The sequence below is a fragment of the Megalops cyprinoides genome, chromosome 12 (genome assembly GCF_013368585.1).
Source record: "Megalops cyprinoides isolate fMegCyp1 chromosome 12, fMegCyp1.pri, whole genome shotgun sequence".
In the NCBI taxonomy this organism is placed as follows: Eukaryota; Metazoa; Chordata; class Actinopteri; order Elopiformes; family Megalopidae; genus Megalops; species Megalops cyprinoides.
The window spans coordinates 16,314,658-16,338,044 of NC_050594.1; the positions used below are offsets into that span (position 1 = coordinate 16,314,658).

The window sequence follows — 23,387 nt, forward strand, 5'->3', positions numbered from 1 at the left end:
CAGAGGCAACGCTGATTTGCTCCGCGACCCAGGTGGCCATCCGAATCAAGCCTGGGAGTATACAAGGTCCCACCGGGGTTTCATCCAGCCCGAATCAATGTTTCCTCTCTAATGACCGCCCCCCTCTTTCCCTCTTTTGCTGTTATTGATGAGGACTGCACACCGCCTCTCCCCTGCTGCTCCTGCTTCCCGTCTCCCTCTTTACCAGTGTCTGAATGACAGACAGACAGTTCTCCTTGTTTCCCTGCTCCCTGTGTCTATTGTCGCTCTGTGTTTGGTTTTGGACTGACACCATTTACTCCCTCCGCTGTCTCTCCTCCCCTGGAGATTTTAAGGGGGGGGGGGGGTAGGTTGCAGGTGGGTTGGTTGTCTCAGCTCCCCTTGTCATTCATTACAATGATGCCCCCTCCCCAAACCATATTCACAGCTCAGAGGATCTGTTGTGTAAAAAATCAGCCTTTCTTTCAGTCTCTCTCACACTTTTTCCCTCCTGTCTACTGTCATTGTGTTCCCCTCAGAACAGGGCGCTACTTCTTGTCCATTTAAATGTAATTGCACCGTGCCTGTCCCTCCCAGTCTGAATCTGTGGAAATGTAATTGTCCTTCTCTAAATGGCCTGCTTTCAATGCGCACCCGGGAGCGAGGACTTCCCTGAGCCGCTATCACAGCCACCTGAGGAGTTAAACGGGATATTATCCCTTCACATTTCGCCCCGTTGAGCTGCTCATTACTATTCATTAAGGCCTGAAGGCTGAGAGCAGGTTCCCGTGTTCTTGCCCGCGTCTGTGCCTGTGCTGCGCTGGGGTTCCCGGGTCCCCAAGGTGTGACCTCGAGCGGCGGGTGATTGCGATCCACACATTAGCAGGTGGGGGGGGGGGGGGGGAATGACGTGGTGACAACTCGGGTGAATGCGGCATGCAGAGAGGTCACACAAGGGTCAGGCAGTGTGCACGGTGCAGAGGGGGAGGGGGGGGGGGAGAAAGAGCGAGAGAGAGAGGGAGGCGCGGAGAGGACAATTATCCTTCACACCAGGGGCAGAGAGGTTAATGAAATGAAAGAGACCGCTCCGGAGAGCGAGGCCAGAAAATTACCCTCATGCGTCATCCTCCTCCTGTCTCGGAGGGTTCTGCGGGTGAAGAAAACACGATGGTAAAGAGCCACCTGAAGAGACAGCTCTCGCTCACACCGTCCCCTGCTTTCACATCCCCTGGTGTTATTGTATTTCTTTTTAACATAGACACACGTTGTGCCTCCCTGTGCTTCACTTACTTGACCCAGGTTGCCAATGACGTCACAAGATGGTGCGCCAACTCTTACCTTACCGAAATAACTTGGAACCGTCACCGGCAACAAACTGAACTGGAATGGAAACACAGACGACGTCATGTTTATGAAAGCATCAACACAGGCGAGCTTCTCAGAAAGCCAAATCAATTTGTGGTCAGCTGCAGTTCTGTGTCACAATTTTATGCATCCTCAGCTGAGTCCATATTAGCATTCTCCATGGTCGCCTGGCACATTTGACATAAAACAACCAGAGATGTTGGGGAGAAAAACAAACAACCCTACTTTACAACAGACAGTATACCCTCCGTGAAGAATACAACCTTCTTTCCATGGGGAGGCGCTATAGAGCTATTACGACATTGTCTCATTTGGAGGTGAGCACTGGAGCTATATTCTCCTTTTTCCTCCACCCCTGCCCTCCCTTGCCATCGTTCCCTTTATCCACCTTTCCTACTCCTCTCTCATCCTCCCCATTGTCTGATCCCTTTCTCAGGCTCAACAGTGTCTTTTCATCAGATCAAAGTCTCCTTTCTGCCTCTTGTTAAGACTTCAAAAAATAAATAAATAAAACATGTGAAGACATACAGCTTTACGGGAGCTCTGTGTTCCCTCCAGGCACTTGTATTTGCGTGTGAGTGTATATGTGATTCCATGTGTGTGTCTGTGTGTGCGTGTACTCAAGTGCAAACAAGCTACTTTGGAATGACAGAACAATTAATTGAAGAATGGTTGAAAGTTATCTTGACCACAGACGCATTCTACAACAAAAGCACGAATAAATATTCCCCCCGAAAATCTCCTCCACCCAAACACACACACACACACCCCTGCGCACACAATCTTCAAACCTTGGTATGGAGAGGACCTCATCCTAACAATGACAGGAGTAACAGGAGGGGAAATGGAGACTGCAGTAAGCCTTCCAGGAAGCTGCAATGGACCAATGGCTACTAATCAACCACAGTAACAGAAACATGGTTGAGATGTCACACTGGAGGCTCATGACAACAAGAAAACAGTACGCTTTATTTTTTTTTCTTTTCCAATTACATTTCTTGGCAGTAGGTAGATGAAAATAATATCAAGTAACACTGGAATGTAGAAGGGTTCTCATCTTGAGCACATATGGGTGAGAGAGAGGGTGAGATTAAAGGAGAAAGAAAGAAGAGTTCACAAACAAGGTCTCATCTTCCAATTATCGCTGGCTTCATTTTCCATCTGCCTTGCCTTCAGTTAAAACCCGCAGACATCACTCATTAAAAGCAATGAAATTATAGGAAGTGTAACAGTTATAATAATATCAATAACACGAGGCCCATCTAAGACCTCCCCGATGCTCTGCCATGCTTCTTAACACCAAATACTGCCGAGGGACTTATAGGACATTCAGGAAACAAGTGCTGGTGATCATGCACATTCGCCAGCATAGGACACTTCACAAACAGGAGTGTAGAGATCAGGCTTCACTTGGTCTCTAGAGATATATTCAATATTTCACCATAATTAACAGATCGTTTTTTGTTAGTTTTTTTTTTTCTTCAATTGCACCTTTAACAACTACAACTGCATTCAATACAAATAAGGACCATAACAATCAACTGTTTTTTTTGACTTCACTATAATGATGCAAAACAACTTCCAAGAAAAAAAAAAACTAAGTAAAAATTATGCCAATAACAGCGCAGTTGTAAGCCAAGCTCCTCAAAAAAATAATATTAATAATAATAAAAACAGCTCTGTGTTTTTTTTTCTCCAAACTACATTCAGCTGCTATGTGACAGCCATGGATACCCTCCTTAGGAAAGGTTAGTGAAGCTGGATAGCGAAGGTGATTAGCAGTTGCAATGCTATGGGGGCACCTTGGAAATGGTACCAGTATAAGCTGCAGGCAGACTCATTATATAAAACACAAACAGCCAACCAGGATGCAGCTCTGTGCGCACGGAACACATTCAATATGCACTTGTAGATTTCAATACGAATAAAATGAACAATAACCATAGTAAGAAAAAAAAACAATACTTTTTAAAACTAAAGTTAAGACTAAAAATTCTCCCTCCAAGGACCAAATAGGAATTACTGACTGTAAAATAAAACAAAACCTTTAAAATAATAATAATAATAATAATAATAATAATGTTTTTTAAAAGTTCAGAATAATCTGGCTATGAAATATCTGTCCATGGAGGGTGCTGGAATGATGAGGAAGGCATCAGTTATCATACGAGCTTAACGGCGAGGACCGGCCCAGCTGACAATGTGGAGCGGGAGTGGGAGTGGGAGAGGGGTGGGGCAGGGCGGGTCAGTGTGTCCATCTGTCCTTCTGTCTGTTTTCAGAACTGACTGGCACTGCTTGGGTCACACTGCAGTAGCCGGACGATGGAGGGGTCGCTCTTGGCACCTTTGATGAACTCCTCCAGAGAGAGTTTACCTGTGGTGAGGGAAACAGAAGACTTGGGTAAGTCACACCTCTTCATGGATCAGAGTGAATCATCTGGACCAGGATATTAGGCACTGCTGCCACGGGGATTTTGCACATATACAGACATACTTAGAGGAAGGCCACTAAGCACATCCAGGTTGGTTATCGACAGCAGAGTGAAGGACGGCTCAGAGGACTGAACCCCTACACACAAGGGTTATAGGTTCAAACCTCTGATAGGGCACTGCAGGTGAACTTGTGTTTCAGCTTTAGCTGTTCCAGTGAAGATCCAGTAATACCAATGAGCTAAACAATATAACAATTACATATCTAGTACGTGGTTTTACTGCCTTTTTAATCAACTGATCTAATGAGACAGCATGTAAATGCAAACAACATTACTAAAAAAGCAGATGGATTTGTTATCATGTAATGGATATATACCTACATCTACTAAATGACACCTATTAAACGAGGAGCAGCCCATGGTGGCTGGAGGGACTAGTCATAGGTGTGACGTCAATGAGTCCTGCGTAATCAGCGTAAATTTGCCATGAACGGGTCAGACTTTTGTACTGAACTGAGCACCCACCCCGTGAGCAAAACCCACCCTTTTGAGACGCGTCTTGTTAACGAACATCCGCGGCCTCGTTAAACACATCACCGGCGCCTCAATTAACACAAATTACTGGGGGAAATGAAACACCTCACGACCTCGTCTAATCACAATCCCCCCCCCCCGACCGGTGACGTCATGGGACTGGGCGCACTCAGTACATGCAAAAGAGCTAACAGTCGGGGTAAATCAGAGGAAACAACCTCACGGCCAGCACAGCATCGGCCACCATGATTAACCTAGAGAAAAGGGGAGGGGGGGTACAGGGGCAAGCTGGGGACAGGGGAAGTGACATCATATTACTAAGCATGCATCAGTCAGACACAAGTGGGGCCCTGGATCCTGTCTAATGCAGCAGGACCTCCAGCGTTACACAGGCCAGACCCTCCTATATCTGTCAGCTGGGCGCCGATGTGATCCTGCTCTCGCATACCCCTGGTGGTGAACAGAGTAGCACAGCTTCCAGACTGGCTGGGACTCAAAGACACAGTCCACTGATCTGCAAGCCACAGCCTTAAGGGCAAGCACTGTGCCATCTGGCTCAAGAGGAATCCTGGAGAACCTGGGGCCGGGGCCTTTCTCACCGTCATTGTTAGTGTCCATCTGTCTGAAGATCTTGTCCGTTCGCTTCTCCGGCGTGGACTCGTCCTCCGGCATCTTCATCACGGAAGACACCATCTTATAGATTGCCTGAGAGAGGGAAAGTGGCGGGGGGGGGACAGAGGGACAGAGGGAGAGGATGGGAGAGAGGTGGAGGAAGGGGAAATATGAGACGTAGTATGGGAATGAAATGATAAGTAGAGAGAAAAGGGGGAGAATAATAAGCATTGGATATCTACTCTGTGGATGTATTGTTGCCCAGTGTGCTCACTTTGGTAAACCTGGCGGAGAATATGAAAGGCAAATAAGCTGCTCTTAAAACATCATCAGAGCCACACTCCATCTCGGTCTATAAACACTACACAACCACTCTATGTTCACACCACCCTTTAATGAACAACAAACACATTTGTTGCACCTAATCCAACTGCCCGTGCTTCTCTGCGCATTTTGCCTGTGCCCTTTCCTCGTTCCTCTCCCCAGGAAACAAATTATCGTTTTTTTCCCCCCACCATCTCGAAAGGTGTACCGCCAGGCGTTCTGTAATCGCTTGATTGAAACGGCGAAGTCCCTTCCTCGCTCCCTGCAAGAGTGATTCATTCTGATCATTATTTTAATGTGTTTATTTAGCTTCTCCAGACGCCAAATGTTTTCATCCTCATAAATTATTCACACCCTTGCCTCTGAAAAATGCACATCTGAGTCTCGCTAGCGCTCAGGGTGACAGAAATCGCCAATAACTACTGCACATAGCGAGGGAGAGTGGCATGGCAATAACAGTTGGAAAGGAAGACAGATTTCTCCGTGACACTGATACCACCTCACTACTGTTATTAAAAGTCATTTGGAACAATGCTTTCTTTTTGCCGCAGACTGAATTATTTCTGTCATGTTCTGTGATGACTGTGCTGTCTGGCAAGTGCAGGAACATTGGGACGCAGTCTGTCAGTGACAGTGGAGCTACAGCACAGTACAGGGTGAGGCACAGACCGCTACACGACAGCAAGAGCCACAAAAAAAACAAGACATTTACACAGGAACAAAGCCATAAACCTTTAAAACCACACAGCTCTTACAGTGCTAAACACAAGCTGAATGCTCACACAGTCTAGGAACAGTTACACGCATACCAGTTGCAAATAAAAAGCGAATACAGCAGTGCTAACAATGGCAGAAGCCGCCAGTCTGTTTGTTTGCAAAAGCATGACTGAATAATAGGCTGACACACTCTTAAGTGCTAAATATACAGACAGCCCAACAGTAATACAGTAACACTCAGAGCGCCGTGTGACAAGACAAACAGTGACACACTATCCCAGTCATATGCAGTGACACAAAAACAGTAATACACTGCAGCCATCCATGTATAAACAGAAAGAGTAACACATTATTGTTAACACATTAGGGCGCATGAGAGTCCTGTATGTAAAGGCTGACCAAAAATAATATGCTGACAAACTTATGCACAGACACACAAACAGCAACACACTGATGTCTGTTATGTGTCTTGCAGATGCAGGGTGACTTTTGACACACAGAACAAGGGGCACGCAAACTCAGAGCACTATCTCGATTCTGTAACTGAACGCAAACACCAGATGCAGTGCCACATCTACCACTAGGTGGCAGTAGTTAAAAATGTGGTGACTTGTTCGAGAAGAAACTTCCACCTTCAAAACGAGACAACTTTGGCAATGCCAACCCTGTTGCTAAAAGAGAAAGATGGGATCATCCTGTTCAAACTTGTTGATGTCAAGTAGCCAAACAACAAGTGAAATACATGCAACCTGTAGCTGTTGTTAAGTTTTATTTTGTGTATGTAGGGGACTAAATAATTGGCACCATATCTGTCATTAGTACATCAATCCCTCAATCCCATTATCTGCATGTTTCACCAGATGACATCACTAAGCTGTACAGACTTCATCTAGGCAGGTTCAAAGTATAAATCAAGCTTAACATATTCAGTAGATTGCAAGTACATCAATACAAATAGTAACAGACAAACACTGTCAGTGGAAAAGGTGCATACATACATAAACAGAAACACACCAAGACACTCAGTGGAAATACACACAGACAGTAACGCCCTAACACACTCAATGGAATGGCTGCACATACACACAAACAGTAACACACAGACACACTCAGTGGCACGGCTGTGCAAATGGAGAAAATTATACATTCTCACAGCTCCATACATATGGACATAAAAACACAGCTCAGTGTTCGATCAGCTAATGACAGCGACACAGGCCACTCCACGCAATGCTCCATGCGTCTCCATGGAGCAGTTTTTAAAAGGGCCACTATCCAAACAGCCACTTCAACAGGAGCAGGCCATGTGATAGGCTCATTTCAGCAGAGAGAGAGAGAGAGGGAGAGAGAGAGAGAGAGAGAGAGAGAGAGCGAGAGAGAGAGAGAGAGAGAGAGAGAGAGAGCTGTTTATTCTGTGCCCTGTGATCCCAGACAATCTGTGTAAATGTTGATCTGGAGCTACGCTGTGCTGATGGGTGCAACCGTCATTTAGAGAGAAAACACATTTCCAAGCGCTGATTAAATCTGAAACATCACAGATTGAATTACACCTCCAGCTCTCCATCATATGGAAAATAATCTTCATGGATAATTGCATGTCAGCATTTAGGTGTGTGTGTGAGTGAGAGAGTGCATGCAAGTGTTTGGCCTTATGTGTGTGTATGCTTCCAGGAAGTGTATGGTGTGTGTGTTATGAATGCATTCATGTATGTGTGTTTGTTTTTGTGTGTGTGGGTGTTAGCAGGAGAATGTATGGTATATATGTGTACGAGTCTGTGTGTATGTGTTTTCAGGGGGGTGTTTGGAGTGTGTGTGTGTGTGTGTGTGTGTGTGTGTGTGTGTGTGTGTGTAGAGAGGGGTGTATGGTATGTGTAGCAAGTGTGATCATGGGTGCGTGAGCTTGTTATGACGGGTATGTGCGCATTGAAGGTGCGATGTTTAAAAAATCCTAACGGCAAATATTTACAACATACACAGTTTTGTACGAAAGCTATGAAAATGAACAGAGCTGCAGTGAGATAAGAAATAATAATGATACTGCTACAGGAGCTTCAGGGCATAGAGTGGCTTACATCACCTCACAAGCACGCCAGGGAGACAATCCTTCAATGCACATGGCTGCAAACTACTGCCAACACCACAAAAATAATGTGGAGGAAAATGTTCAGCTTACTTAAAAGTGCCTTGCTTGTTAAGCCTACTTTCTAGTAAGTAAGACAAACTACCTGAAAGGGAGAAAAAGAGGACCTGGAAAGTAGAAAACAGGAATTAAAACGAGAGAGAGGAAGAAAAAGCAAAAGAGAGACAGACAATGGAGGACTGTGGACTTAAAAGGGAAATTAATATAATATTACACGTCATCTTCATGTTTGTGTGTTTTATCTTTTTTCAGAGTTTATGTATTCTGAGTATGAATGTTTGTTTTTTGGCATGATGAATGTATGTTTGTCATGCCAACAAAGAGTATTGAATTGGACTGAATTGGTTGGAAAGAGAGAGACAGAGAGAAGAGGAGGGAGGGGGATATCTGAGAGAGGTAGAGGTCCGGGACTCACCTGCACAATCTCCAGCATCTCTGCGCGGCTGATGTAGCCATTGCCGTCCAGGTCATACATGCTAAAGGCCCACTTCAGCTTCTGCTCCAGCTTCCCGCGCGACGTCACACTCAGTGCGATGATGAACTCCCGGAAGTCGATGGTGCCGTCGCCGTTGGTGTCGAAGGTGCGGAACACGTGCTCGGCGAACTTGGAGGCGTCGCCATAGGGGAAGAAGTTGGCGTAGATCTTCTTGAACTCCTCCACCGTGAGGTGGCCCGTGGGGCAGTCCTTCAGGAAGCCCTTGTACCACTCTTGGAGCTCGTGGTCCGTGAACTCCGTGTTCTCCCGCAGATCATTCAGAACCTCAGGACGCAGTTTGCTGTTCTGTTTACCCATGGTGCACTGCTCCCGGTTCAAGCCCTCTCCTCTTCTTCCTCGCCCGTCAGCGTGTTCTCTTGCTCCTCACCTCCTTCTTCTCTCAGTCCTCTGCTCCTGTCTCTGTTCCTCCTCCACGTCGTGTTTTGTTTTCCTGCTTGCGCCTCCTCGTGATCAGCACTCAAGACTCCAGACCTGTAGACACACCGAGAAAGAGAGAGGGAGAGTAAGAGAGAGAGAGAGAGAGAGAGAGAGGACAACTGCTTCAGAACTGTGCTTGATACATAAATACATTAAAAAGAGACAGAGAGAGAGGGGGAGGAGAGAGTGGGGAGGGAAAGAGAGATACAGAAAGAGAGAGGGAGAGTGGGAGTGAGATGGAGATAAAGAGAGAGCGCGAGAGTGTGTACACTGGGATAAATGGCTGAGGAAACAGAGAGCAGTGACAGGGCTGTTCATCAGCCTCTTCTGTTTTAATCTATTGATGTGTTTCCCCTCATGGCCCTGGGTTCATATAAAAAACTATTATAATTCAGAGAGACTAATTGCTTCGTTCCAGCAGCAGCCATTCAGAAAGGATTTGAATGAAAAACAAAACAAAACATAAATTATATGTGATTAATTAGTGTCAGAGTGACAGGATGGGCTGCTTCTTCATGTTTCCACACTTATTTACGGCCTTCATAGGGTTTGTTTACTCACTCTCCAATTTAAAAAGATGATGTATAATTATTCCTTCTCTACTTGACAAGCACGGGAAAAGCCTACTGTAACCTTGGCAAAACGTCAGCAAAACATCAGAAAAACACCAGGAGAAACATCTGCTCAGTGATGAGGCCGGAGGCGATTTATCTTTTTCATGGGAGCTGCAGTTGCAGCTTCGGTTTTTCTCCCTTGTTTTCCTTCTCTAGGGGCATTCTGCTGCCCTCTGAGCAGAGGCAATTGTTCTTTGACAGTTTTAATAAACAGAATTTTAAATTTGTGTTTTAATTCGTAAGAATGAGACAGGGAAATCAGCATGAAAAAGTGGCTTTCTTTGATTTGTATGGGAAAAATGGCTTGATGATTATGAAACTGTTTGTGTTAAATCCTGCAACCCAGTTCAGATTGGACTGAGCCTTTCAAAAGAATACCTAAGACTATGGTGGATCATTGTTTGGAAGAGAATATAATAGTTTCAGTTCAGCAAATAGCATAAAAAATGCATTGCATTTGTTCAAATCGACACTGAAAATGAATAATGAGAAGTACAGTAAATTAATGGATTTTTTAATGACAATTATACTTTGCATTTCAGACTCATAATTAGACAAAAATATAAAAAAACAACATATTTGTCAAATCCTTGCATTTAGAGAGAAATCTTATGAGTAAAATTCATTAAGCTCAAAATACTCAAAATGAACGGCAATTCCACACATGCAACTATATGAACTTAAGCTAAAAAAGTATTCATTTTAATCAATTTATTTCATACTTCAGCACTGCTTATCTGTAGGGAGGCTATTTTCTACCCAGCATGCACTGCGTGGCCACATGGGCCATGCCTATAATCAACGCTTTCTCCAGCGAAATGAAGTGGAAGCCCAACAGACACTCTGAGGCTTAAGTTAAATGAAAAAAGTAGGTGCGGACAGTGCAGTGCTGACACTGAAATTGCGGGCCTCGCAAGTGGCCGGGGCTCGTAAACCCCCTCTTTTGTGTGCTTGTTAAAAGCGTAAGCCTTCCGCTTCCTGTTTTAATTGAATGAATAGTGTTTTCTATTATTCAGTTGCTCTCAGCAGTCCCCCATTACCCATGAGTCACTGTCACTCCTTTTTTTTTTTCCAGAATACATTTAGTGCTGGAAACCCATTTTTCCACTTAGAGCAGGTTTTATACAAGCCAATTTGCAGCCTAATCTAAACCTGATTACAGTGGGAAGGAAGTGAGAGAGACAGGGGTCTTTTCCATTAGAGAGGTAGGGGGGTCACTGCAACATCATAACCGAGGTGGCATAAGGGCAACACTTAGCATAGCATTACATGGTACTGACTAAGCCGCAACGCAATTAACACAATGCAGCAAACCCATTCCAAAATGGCAATCCGCAAAAATAAAGACACTGGTTCTTTAACCCTACCTCCAGTCCCGTGCACGTATGCACTTTCGTGATTGACTAGGGTGTATGGATGATGTTTGCATGTACAGTCTGTGTGTCAATGATGTGCGTGTAGCCTATATGTGTGTTCTTAGAAGGTGTCTATGTGTAAACGGATGAGTGTGTTGGTGACTGTGTGTGAATGGTGCATGTCCGTCTGTGCCTCTCTGTGTGTTTGTGTGTGTATTGTGTGCTCATTTGACCCTACTGTGACCTTCTACACTTCACCTTCCACAGATATGTACAGTAGTTCTTCAATCGCCCTGACTACAGAACGTAGGAAGCATTCTATTTCTCCTCTAGCACACAAAGCATTGGGGCGATTGAAAGTGTGAAAATGTGGGGGAGATGATTTAATAACAACAAATGCAGGAGACATGCGCTTCACCACAAAATCAAGGTCAAAACTGTGGATGATAAGCAAAACAAGATGCCCGGGAAGAGCAATATCTTCATATGAGACGAATGACAGCTAAACCAAGCTGGTGTAACAACTGAAAAATGCTGAGGCATTCCTCTTTTGGAAACCACAGATGAGAGAGGGAATGAATTAGTGCTCCATTACTCAAAAATCATCCTATCCTTTACTTTTAAAAGGTACCTTCATTGCTAACTAAAAAAAAAAAAACACTACTGGGATTTTTTATTACACAACTTTTCAGCCTTGCAATGGAGCTCTCAGTCTTCCATTTTTTCCTGAGGGCAGTCCTGCACGTCACATCTCGCATGGCACCACTGTGCCCAACAAGTGGCAGAAGTCGTCAAATCAATACTATATATTTCAAAAGCTCTTGACACACATGACACACAAGGCTCCGATTTTAAAAAATGCTTTGCTTACGCTGAGCCAAGCCGGACGGAAAGTAAACAGAAATCCCATGATTCATGATGGAGTCATTTTAATGTTGAGCATTCTGTGTCAAATAAAGAGAACATCTGGGGATCTGGACCCACGTCATCAGCATGCTTGGTATTCCGGACTCAGGATGCTGGTTTTAAATGATTACCGGGGGTTGGGGGCTCTGGAATGATGGATAACAGGCTCCTCAGGGGTACAGGGGACAGAACCCATAGAGAGATATGAAACAGATACTCTTGAACGTTTAAGATGGTGCCTCAAGAGTTGAAATCCACCTACTGGATCAGAAATGAAAGCCCACGCTTCTTTTATTTGTCATGCCGCAGTCTTTCAAGAACTTCATTAAATATTGAGAAGTCATAGAGACTGAATATTTTCTGAGGCAATATCTAATATTCACTTGAGTTGTCACTCAAAAAAAAAAGATGAAAATGATGAAAGAAAAAAAAGTTTAAGACACACACTGTAGACGTGGAAGCAAATATATATGTTGCTTTTGCTCAGCTAATTAAAGAAGAGGACTGTCAGAATATACCTGTCTGTCAACATGAAGGTTGAATCACTGCAATTGAGCCAAGATTGAGAGAGGACAGATAACCTGGATCAGAATCAGGCAGTCAGGGAATATGGATAACCTTGGTAAGAATCAAACAGTCAAAGAAAAGAAATGGCCCGTGTTAGGATCAGGCAGTCAGAGTCCAGAGATAGCCTGAGTCAGAATCAGGCAGTCAGAGGGGAGAGATAGACTGCTTCAGAATCAGGCAGTCAGAGAGGAGAGATAAACTGCTTCAGAATCAGGCGGTAAGAGAGGACTTGGCCTGGACTGGGTGTAGAATGAGTCATTCTATTGAATGGGGAGAGGAAAATATTTTCATTATAACATTTCACAACTTTTGTGGTGATTCACTGCTGTGACGTTATGTTTTTGGACATTTTTATCATTGTATGTCAGTTATTGTCATTGCTGTGTCACCGTAAGTCATCATTATTTGTAGTCCTTATAAATAGATTTAATTGCTTTGATCTTTAGTTTCTTACATCCTTGGTTGTACATGCATGTGTGCATATGCAGGCAGATATGTATATTTGTTTGCATGTGGATGTGGCTAGTTTAATATATACATGCACATGGAGGGGAGAGACAAAACAGACAAAATAATTGAAACATCAAATGCAAAAGGACTCATACTCTGAAGCAACTAAATCACAACTGAAAATGGGAATGAAAAATCAACAACATATGTGTAGTAATTATTTTTATTCTTAATTAGCAATGTAATTATTATAGCAATATGTTTTTGGAAACAGAAACCACAATTATAATAACCAGATCTAAACATCCTTGAACCTTTATGGGAAGTTCTGGAGTGTAGAGTACGGTGCAGATTTCCACATCCTTCATCTCTCAAAGAAAAGGAGGCTTTCCTTCTTGAAGAATGGTCCAATGATTTTATATTGATAAAGTAAATTATGACCTACTGTTATTACAGGCCTAGATCAGCAAATTGTGATCCCAGCTGATTATGTACATTTTTAATATCTGTCTTTCTGTTGCAATGATTGTTTCTACTGATTATATACTGTATCAGTCTTCTTCACTGAGATCCTATGAGTCCCAACTGATTTAGTACTTGCTGTTGTTACCTAAGGCACTTATTACATAAAACAATTGGTAAACAATCCAATAACTGTATTATATTAGTCTTTCTGTTTTATATTATTGAATACACATGTTCTTTATTTCCTGTCTTCCCTGAATTACAGTAGAATTTTGAGTAATTGTAGATGCTCTGATGCTCTGTGTGGATGACCGAAATGTCAGCTATTGTTCGGTGATTCAAGTGATTCTGGCTCCAGAGTAGCTTAGTGGTTAGGGAGCTTGTCTTGAATGCAAACAGAGCATTACAGGTCAGATTTGATCCCAGCCATGTCATCGGCCAACAATGACCAGGATTCTACAGCAGGTGAACAAACTGGCTTCATTCTGCTGGGGATGCAGGTGGGTGGGTATGTTGGCAGGGGCTGCTTTCTCCCAGGCACCCAGTGACTTAGGTTGCTATGATGACATCAGTGAAGGTATGTTCATTCTGCAACAGGTGATTAGCTCACCGTAGTGCTCTGGGGTACTTGCAGTGTGAGAAATAGCTGTAACTAGCGTTCAAATGTATCCAGGGGATGGCATTCTCTGCATCCCAGCACTCCAGCATGAATGCAGTGGCTATTGTGGTGACAACAAGCCTAAAAAATCCAATTAGCAATTCTAAAAAGAGGAGTACATAAAACAGAAAAAAAAAACACATAATGATTTATGTATGAAGCAATGTGCAACAGATTTCATCATCTTAACTGGAAATGCTGAAGTCCGTACTACATTTTTGGCTGCATGGGGGAGGAATTCTCCTAAAACTATGACAGTTGTGCCTATGCTTGAACAATCCTGCACAATAATATGCAATATTACAGTACCCAATTTGTTAACTACTATAGGTAATATTACTGGGTCTGTCCTATAGACTAGCATTGCATGAGGTGCACCTTACACAAACGCAACCTCTTCGTTTTATGATATGTGACAAAAATCACTGTACCTTTTTGTTATGTATTTCTTCCAACACAGAATATCAGTAACACTATCAATCAAAAAGTACACAGTTTATCCACAAACCAACACTAACTCCACTAAATAAATACAGTACTACATATTTGTGAAGTTTTGTGCATGTCGCTTGAAAACCGCCAGAGGAAACAGTGCAGTTGAAAACTTATGAACGAAAGACAAAGGCCGTGTCAGATTTCTCTAGTCCTGGCACGTTTTACATGCAGATTAACAACAGAAAGGAAGGGGATTAGAACGAATGTGAGAGGAGACCGAGGGAAGGGAGGGGAGGAAAGGAAAATGAGAAGCGAGGAATGAGGGAAGAGTAAGAAAGAGGGATGAGCCTGAGTGAGCTGCATGCCCTAACACCTTCTCGGAACAGCACACTGATTGACGCTAAGCAACGAACCCCGTGCACGAAACACCTCCAAAAGTGTTAATAATTAGAGTAACACGCCATATACAGAAAACAGCACTACAGGTGTGGTTTGCCCTCTATCATGCTCTACCTAGCAGAGGTTTTACAAGTGGAAGGATGGTGGTCATTCCAGCTTTCTTCCCTCTCAGGACAGAGCTGTCAAACTGGAAGATCCCCCCAATCCCTCTGCCTCAGACACAGGTATGGTCTCCATGGATACACGGGTGCTTAAGTGAGAATCTTGCTAGTGTTCTTTGTGTGTGTGGTGGAGAGGGACCAGTGTGCGTGTGTGTGTGCAGAGCATGGGGGTGGTGGGGCACTTCTTTGAATCTGGTGAAATTGCAAGCAGGCGGAAAGAGCTAGTTTAGTTTCCATGGGTATTAAAGGCTGCCATGAGATGACCCCAGCGGTCCAGCACGATGGGTAACCAGGGAGAGCGAGGGCTCGTAGCCCAGGGAGGCTGCAGCCACGGCGACAGACAGGGAAACCATGCACGACCTGTGGAAAAAAAGCAGCTATTGTGTCTGCCCATATGAGATGGGTGTCTGGAAAGTAATGGGATGATGTGAACAGTCTTTGTTGCTTTTCTGCCAGACTGGGCCCCATCTCCCTCCTTCCTACAGAAAGTAAAAATGGAAAAAATTGTGAAAAGGAAAAGTGATTTTATTTCAGTTTTCAGGTCCTCTACTGTTCTACTGTAGAGTTAATTTTTTAACCACTGTTCTGTACTCAGTTTCACCTGAGGGTAGTACAGGGGAAATACTTGTTTTTATAATTGGGAGTAAAAACCTTTCAGTAAACATTTCCGTAAAGGAAAAAAAGAACAAAAGGAATGGAATCTCCTCATCCAGTCACAAATTTAATGACTCCCTACGTCAAAAAAATTCTATTCTGTTTTATTGGCATGACGGAAGCATTGCGTTGCCATGACAACGAAATGAACAAAAACAAAAGATAGTAAGACTGTCTGTTTTGCTACTTTCCCTTTCTATTATTCTCTTCATAGGCTCTCTCTATCTCTCTGTCTCCCCGTGCCCTGTTTTCTACAAGGCTTTTCCTAGCTGGTACCCAACCCAGTGAAAGGGCAGGTCTGTGGAGAGGGTGATGGACCGGTACGTGCAGCGGAACAGCACATGCTAAGTGCAGACAGACCCCATCACTCCTCTGGACCCACAGAGCTCCTCAGCTCAACACCAGCGGACCTGCCAAGTTTGCAGACGTTGGCACGGCGGCCTCTTAGCAAGGAAAGCAAACACTCTGCGGACCGAGCGGCCGCAAGCTCCGCTGTCCGCCCAACCGCAGATATCTGCTCCTCCAGGACCGGCGGGCGGTGTGCCAAGCGTTGACACTGGAACCTCTGCGCTCAACTACTAGTGCGCAGAAAACGGTCAAAACATCGAACAGCTGCCAGCTCTGCCAGCTCGGTCTCCGGAGACCCGCCACGGTGGTGATGCAGAGTCACCTGATCACCCCAGACCAGTAACCAAAAGAGAGAACATGGACACAAAATAGTGACTGCATTCTCTGTCGCTGAAGCTTATATGAGCGTACAGCAGGAAAACATGCTGGAGTCTCGGGAGGCCCCTGGCATTGGAATATCAGGGTAGATCACCAAAGTAGACCACAGACATCCCGGCCATGGAACTCAAGGAAAAGCTGAAGAACTCCCCGAGTGCGTTGTGTAACGCCTTGAGTCACTTCGAATAAAGCTAAATGCATTTGACGCGCGAGCCTATTGATTCCCTTCCTGGCGGATAGAGCGCGTTATCGACTGGAGGAGAGATGCATCCGGTGGAGTTAATTGCTCCGAGCACAGCCATCAAGCTCGCCCTCTTACTAGATCTAATGATAATTGTGGTCCGGAATGGGTGGCGGTGGCCGAGAGCTCGTCTGCAACCCGTGGGCGGTCCCTTTCCTTTAGCAGCTGAACCAAGTGCCACCACACTGAGCACCAAGCCCACCGAAGCCTCAGAACCAGCCACAGGGTTCCCACTTAAATGGCACTCAAAGCTCCTTGCCCACAGTGTTTTCAAAAGATAAAATTTTCAGCCATTGTTTCGATTGTTGCGACAGTCAAACCCCTGTGAAACTGAGCAGTATTAAACATTGCGGAGGGAGGAAAATTTTACCCAACATTTTGGGAGAATTGCCAGTCTAGCTAGAAATACCAGTCACTACTGACTTTTGGCAGGATTTTTGCATGGGCCTGTCACCTAACCAACATGTTAATAACATCGGCAAATGGAAAATGTGCAGATGTTGCTAACTAATGTTATGATAATATGAAATAAAGACCAATAAACAAAGTAATAACGGAGATCACCTTGCATGTCCTCTGTCTCAGAGAACCCCCAGTTGTGGACCTCTTTCTTTTATCTAAACCTCAACACACTATCAACATGCATACTCATTCATCAGGCGCATGGCATATTTACAGAAGCAACACATGTACACAGGCTTTGTACTTGTATCTTTATTACCTGACATTATTTACTCTTGCTTGTGACACTTGATTGTACACGGCTACTCCTATCACAACTAAAATTTTTATCTTAATTTTCCAAGTCTGACATATAAACACACCTCTCGCAAAAAACACTGTCGAGACCTTTCGGTCTGAAAGTTCGTCCGCATGAAGCTCAGATGGAATGCCACACACAGCACATAGAGAAAAAAACAAAACCTGAAACGCAGCACACAAGCGGAACCCCGCACAGAGCACACAAAGACAGAGACGGAACCCCACACGCAGCGCAAAGACAGAAACGGAACCCCACATCCAGCATACAGAGACACACACGGAACCCTGCACACAGCATATAGAGACAAAGACAATATGACACATACAGCACAAAGAGATGCACAGTGTATTGTATGCTCCAGTTACTATTTCCCTCCTCTATCAAAAACAAAATTCTTCAAAATTCAAGCTTCTCTCTCTATCTCATGCTGACTGCTTAACAACTCTTTTGCCACACCCAGCAGTTATTCACCTTCCTTATCTCACTGGAGGGGAAGGAAGTCAAACTGCAGCAGCAATCTATAACTGTGAGGTCTGGAGCACAAGGTGTCAGAGGGGAGAGTGGTGTGGACCCAAAACACACACCACTTTAATTTGTGCATTCTCTCTGGGCGAGTTAACTTACGCACCTAGAGTAGAGTTAGACCGGAATGGAGATTATTCTGGTCTGTTGAGCCCTGTGGATTATTTGAAGATTGATCTACCACTGGTAGAGCAGGGACAAAGAGACGGCCGCTTTGCTTCAAAAGGTGTTTTTGTTTTCCATTCAGATTCTGGGCTCTGCTTCCTGGGCTGGACATACTACTACTGTAGTAGTGACACTCAGTAGTGATGATGAGAACAATGGGAGGGATGTAATCCTTCATTTCCTTTCAACGCTACAGTGCATATTCATAGCGTGGCACTTACAGTTCAGTTGTGCTCACAGCAAAAAAGCACTTAAAAACCCATAAAGACAACATAACAATGCCATGTATTTAATGCACTCTGTCTGCACATTTACAGTGGATTTTGATCCTTCAAGCAAATGCTGGAGTATACAGAAACTGCATTATGCATCACACTGACCGCATATCAGCATACACAGCTGTGGTATTTGTGCTGGTGAACAAGAAAATGTGAATAAAAATTTTAATGTTGGCTTTAACTTCCGAATCTGAACAACACAAATCTCACATGTAAGTATACCCTATGGGTTCTCATAACTCTCCCTCCCTCCTTCCTCCCTCCCTCTCAGACTTTTTCAGAACAGTTTTGCTTGATCTTATTGTAGTGATGTGCCTTTGTAACTGAAAGTGATGAAGCCTGTGTGTGCACGGGGAACCAGACCTCCAGCTCAACACAACAACACTGCTGCTATTGGTATATCTGCAAAATGCTGAGTGTGAGGCAAGGGGATAATGAACAATGATTTATCAATGTTGTTATACATATTATCATCTGTTCAAGATTACAGTGCCTACACTTGGAAAAACATTACTGTGTCTCAAAAGGCAAGTGAGGTTCCAAGCCAGCAACTCTAGGTAGAGGAAAAAAGTAGATGATAGAGTCCATCGCTGAACATTTTTTAAGATGTGGAGAGCCATACTAAAATTATAGCTGGGCTGCGGCCCTATTATGCTCATAGAGAGCTTGTCAAGACTGGTTGTAAGAAAAATATTGATATGCTCCCTAATAGGAATGGCTCTTTCTGCCATTAATCTAAAATAAACTTCAAATGAACTGAATCTTATCTGAAAATACCTAGAAAAATGCTTCACAAGAGCACTGAATCACTGGTCATACATTCCCAGTAACTGGAAAAGAGAAAAAAAAAATAAAAACAACAGGATGCTGGAAAAGCCGTGAACCCAAAAATATCCTGAGCTCTGCTGGGTAACAATGGATGTTCCTCTTCCTCGAGCTGGATTGGCCAGTCCTGCTGGCCGTGCTGGGAGAGCATTGTTTGAAGCAGGATTTCAGTGGATCAGACAGGATGTCCCCACTGACACTCAGACACACCAGAAAAGCACTGGCCAAAATATGGCCCCAAGGGGGAAACCCTGCCAGCACTGAGTCTAAAATCACATAGACGACAGACATCCCAACACAAAGGGAGCAATGCCAACACTGCATTTACACTCATATACATTAGTGAGCAATCCCAACACCGACTGTGCAGTCTTGCAGAGACAGCAATCCTATCACGGAGTCTATACTCATACACATAGAGAGCAATCCCATCACAGAGTCTATACTCATACACATAGCAAGCAATCCCATCACAGAGTCTATACTTATACACATAGCAAGCAATCCCATCACAGAGTCTATACTCATACACATAGAGAGCAATGCCAACACTGAGTCTATAGCCATACACATAGAGAGCAATCCCAACACAGAATATAATCTCACACAGCAAGCACTCCCCAATGCTGTGCACCAAGTTCATATCATAGATCATATATACTGTTCTTTAACAGCAAGACTGACTGTATTCTCTTTCCCAAAGCAAAGATAATGATAAATATGGAGATTCTTGTACACAGCATTGCATGGTGCGCGTTGTTTAAGAGATTTACATATCACAGAGACTCCCCTACCCAACACTGAGTCTAAACTCATAGAGAGCCCCTCCCAGTGCTGAATTTAATTTCACATGGCGAGCCCTCCCCAACATTAAGTCTGATCTCATATACAGAGACTGCCCTACACTGATTCTGGTGTGTCTCTGAGGCTGCCTTCACAGGTAAAAGAACATTTCTGAAGCCGTACAGAGGTGAAGCAAGCCTCTAAACACATAAAACACTAACAGGGGAACAGGTGGAATATACTTACACCGGACCACCATGTAAATTTAGAGCACTGTGGTTAGAGTCCTGAACTGATGACCAGGAGAACATTGCTGTTTGCCAGTATTAACCAGAATGCTGAAACTATTCAAGGGAAAGCCCAGCTGTGTTTGTGGTAATACTGTTCATAGAACTGGACTGGTGAGGACAGAAGAAATGGCAGTTCAAATGTGGGAAAGTAAAAATACAGAGGTGTGAGTCATTGGGTTTTGCTGGCTTTCTCACCCATTTAAGGAGCTGTTTCCTTCACCTTTCTAACATTGCAAAGATGTGGCTGTCTCTCAGTCTAGCAATGGCCAGCCCTCAGTGTTCCAGGACAGCTGCAGATCTGCCACGTTGTTCACTTTTTTGTAATTTACCATATAAATGTTTCAGCTGCTGTTTTGTACAAAGGTTGCACCCTTTCTCGTGATGTGAGAGCCCTTCTTTGATACATTGACCAACGTTTTTCGTTCAAGTGACCAACACTCCTCTTCCTCTCTACAGACCGTGAAACAGGCCACAGATCTACATCCATCGCTCGGCAGGTTGAGGGGCCCAGCTCTACAGCAACACAAACCCACCCTGCTACCTTCCTCCAGACAGGACTCCCTCCCCCTTCTCCCAGCTGTCTGTTTTTCCTCATTTTTTCCTGTCAGGAATAATGTCTATTTCTACCACATTGAGGATGACGGGGCTGTCGGTACAGCTGGTACAATGAGGTTGACCTGGGGGGGGGGTGTGTGCTGCTGGGGGGGTTGCTGCCAGGCTCAGAAACTCCCATCTATTATTGCAGAATATAAGGTGGAGCTACTGCGTCATTCTGTTGCCTGCAGGACAGGAGTTGCATCTGAGGTGACCCCACCCTAACGCAGCCACACAAAACTCCCCAGCTGAATATCTAGCCTCAGCCTACAGCACACACCTTGGGCCTCGCTTTCTCTCAGCCAACAGCACAATCCCATCATTACAATACAGCACATGAACGCAACATTTCATTGGTGACTAAAGCATGAATTTTTTTTCCTTTATCTCTAAGGGACTCTGAGGGAAGTAGAGTGCAGTCAAAGAAAAGGTATTGATCCAAAGGTGATAGACAATCTACAACAAGCACAACTTGATATGAGGGCACTATATATAGTTCATTCCCTTATTTAAAAAAAAAAAAAAACACCTATTGGATTGAGCTAGTCAATTACAGGACGAGATCTCTTGTGACTTTGTGCAGTCATGTGGATACAGACCGATAGACATCCTGAGCACAGTCCCCAACACCAGCCATTCACATCTAAATATACTGCCACAATACTATCACAAGAGAAAAGGAGAAGTAGACACAGAGGCAGAAATCGATACCAGAAACTAGATCCAGGGCTATCTACTTCCTGCACTAACAGGAAGTTGCCACAGCAGTAATTGTGGTGATGCCGCAGCTGCTGCTGGATGCTTGGGGGAGGGACACCCTGCACAGTTGCACACACGCATGCGCACATGCTGACATAGCTGTAGGCCACACACAGCAGCTGTTGAACTGTTTACCCTATAGACACCCCAGAGTTTGCATACACTGTTCTCTATTAACTTTCCCAACTCTTTCCAAGAGTTTAACAGCCTTATGTGATCAGTTATCTTCACTTCAGTGCCATTCTTTACCTTCAGCTCCTTGTTGTGGAGGTACTGGTTCTCCAGGCAGAGGGCATATTGTTTCTCCCATTATGCACCTGGACTGAGAGGGAGTGCCAGGTCACTTTGATGCACTCCCGCGGTAATCCGCCGATTAACTCTGCTGCGGTTCTAGTGTTGAATAGGCTATTGGTGTCCAGGACACCATGAACCCAGCAGCTGTATGAAACTGTGAGATGTAGAACGTAGGCTATTTGAAAGGTAAACAGACAGTTAATGACCCATACGCAAATATTCATGTGGGCTAAGGGTGTGTACACACTGTCCGCTTAAAATTAAAATTTTTTTAGAAAAAGCAGTGGCTAGACGGGACGACAACGGTCAGACATCGGTTCAGCGCAGCGACTGATATTATCGTCATTGTTATTATTTTGTCAACCTTTTTGTAGCCATGGCGAAAATTAAAAAATTATTAAATCATAAATCCTCTTTAAAAATATGATTTTAACATTAGAGGACAAAACCCAGCATGTAATCCATCTCTTCATTGTGACTGGTCATTTGGTACATGTGCGTGTATGTGTTTATTTGCACATAGAGTAGGGAAGTGAGATCCGATCACAAGTGGTCACTCGAATACGTGGAGACGCATTCTAATGCTAGGTGTGAACTCACGTACTTGGAGTTGTCCACTTGTGATCAGATCACCCAAGATGCATGTTAATGCCAGGTGTGAACAGGGCCTTACACTGATGTCAAATACCTGGCAGAGCAGCAGATTACCAACAGTTACATTTGAGCTAAACCCTGCATGAGTGGGATCCACCATGACCACGAGGCTGTCTTCACACCAGCCTTCCACCTTCAAACCTGGTCTAACGTTATCATGATTACAGCATAGTACATGCAAACAAGGTAAAAAGAAACAGATACACCAAGAAAAATGTGACTCTCTCTGAAATCTCTGAAAGAGTTTTACATTTATTATTCTTATTAATTACTATCAAATTTTTTTTGAAATTTTATGGCTGTGTTAACAATCTTTTAAAATCTGTTTGTTTTTAATGTATTCATGTTTGCAATATTTGTTTCTGTTACTTATTTTTGTTGCCTTATAAGCACTGTTAATGTTAATGAAATATATTTTTACTGCTTTAGATACAGGCATGTGCTTGGACAGTACTGCCTTCCTATGTTCTGAAAGGCATCCTTGCCAAACACTAATGCTTCCTCGCTGGATCAAAATCAACACGGTCTCCGCCCTCTCCAACAGGCTGTCCATCCAGAGCCCCAGTCACAGGACACTGGGGCCGCTTCTGGCTTCGGCTGGCAGCGTAAGCACAGCGAGTCAGAGAGTCCAGACTCTCGCTCTGGCCCGGCTTCAAGAGCCATGTCACCGGCCTGAGGGGACCCGCCAGGTACCTGAATGAATCATGATTAGAAATCTGTTCCCTCCCCCCGGCGACACGGAGAGAAGGATGCGGGAGCGCTCTGCCAGAGACACCCTCACAGCTGGCAGGGGCGGGAAACTGCAGCGTTGCT

The 23,387-nt window shown here is 44.2% G+C and overlaps 1 protein-coding gene across 1 annotated transcript in view; it reads right to left on the bottom strand.

Moving 5' to 3' along the window:
• Positions 1-3,454: 3,454 nt before the first annotated feature.
• The window catches only part of LOC118787011 (hippocalcin-like protein 1), a 36,624-nt gene continuing 16,691 nt past the window's right edge, over positions 3,455-23,387 (bottom strand). Inside the window, exons 2-4 of the mRNA XM_036542393.1 lie at positions 8,519-9,070; positions 4,910-5,015; positions 3,455-3,718 (exon numbers count right to left, since the gene is read on the bottom strand). Coding sequence (XP_036398286.1) covers positions 3,621-3,718; positions 4,910-5,015; positions 8,519-8,896 — 582 coding nt within the window. The 5' untranslated portion in view covers positions 8,897-9,070 and the 3' untranslated portion in view covers positions 3,455-3,620. The remainder of the gene's footprint in view (positions 3,719-4,909; positions 5,016-8,518; positions 9,071-23,387) is intronic.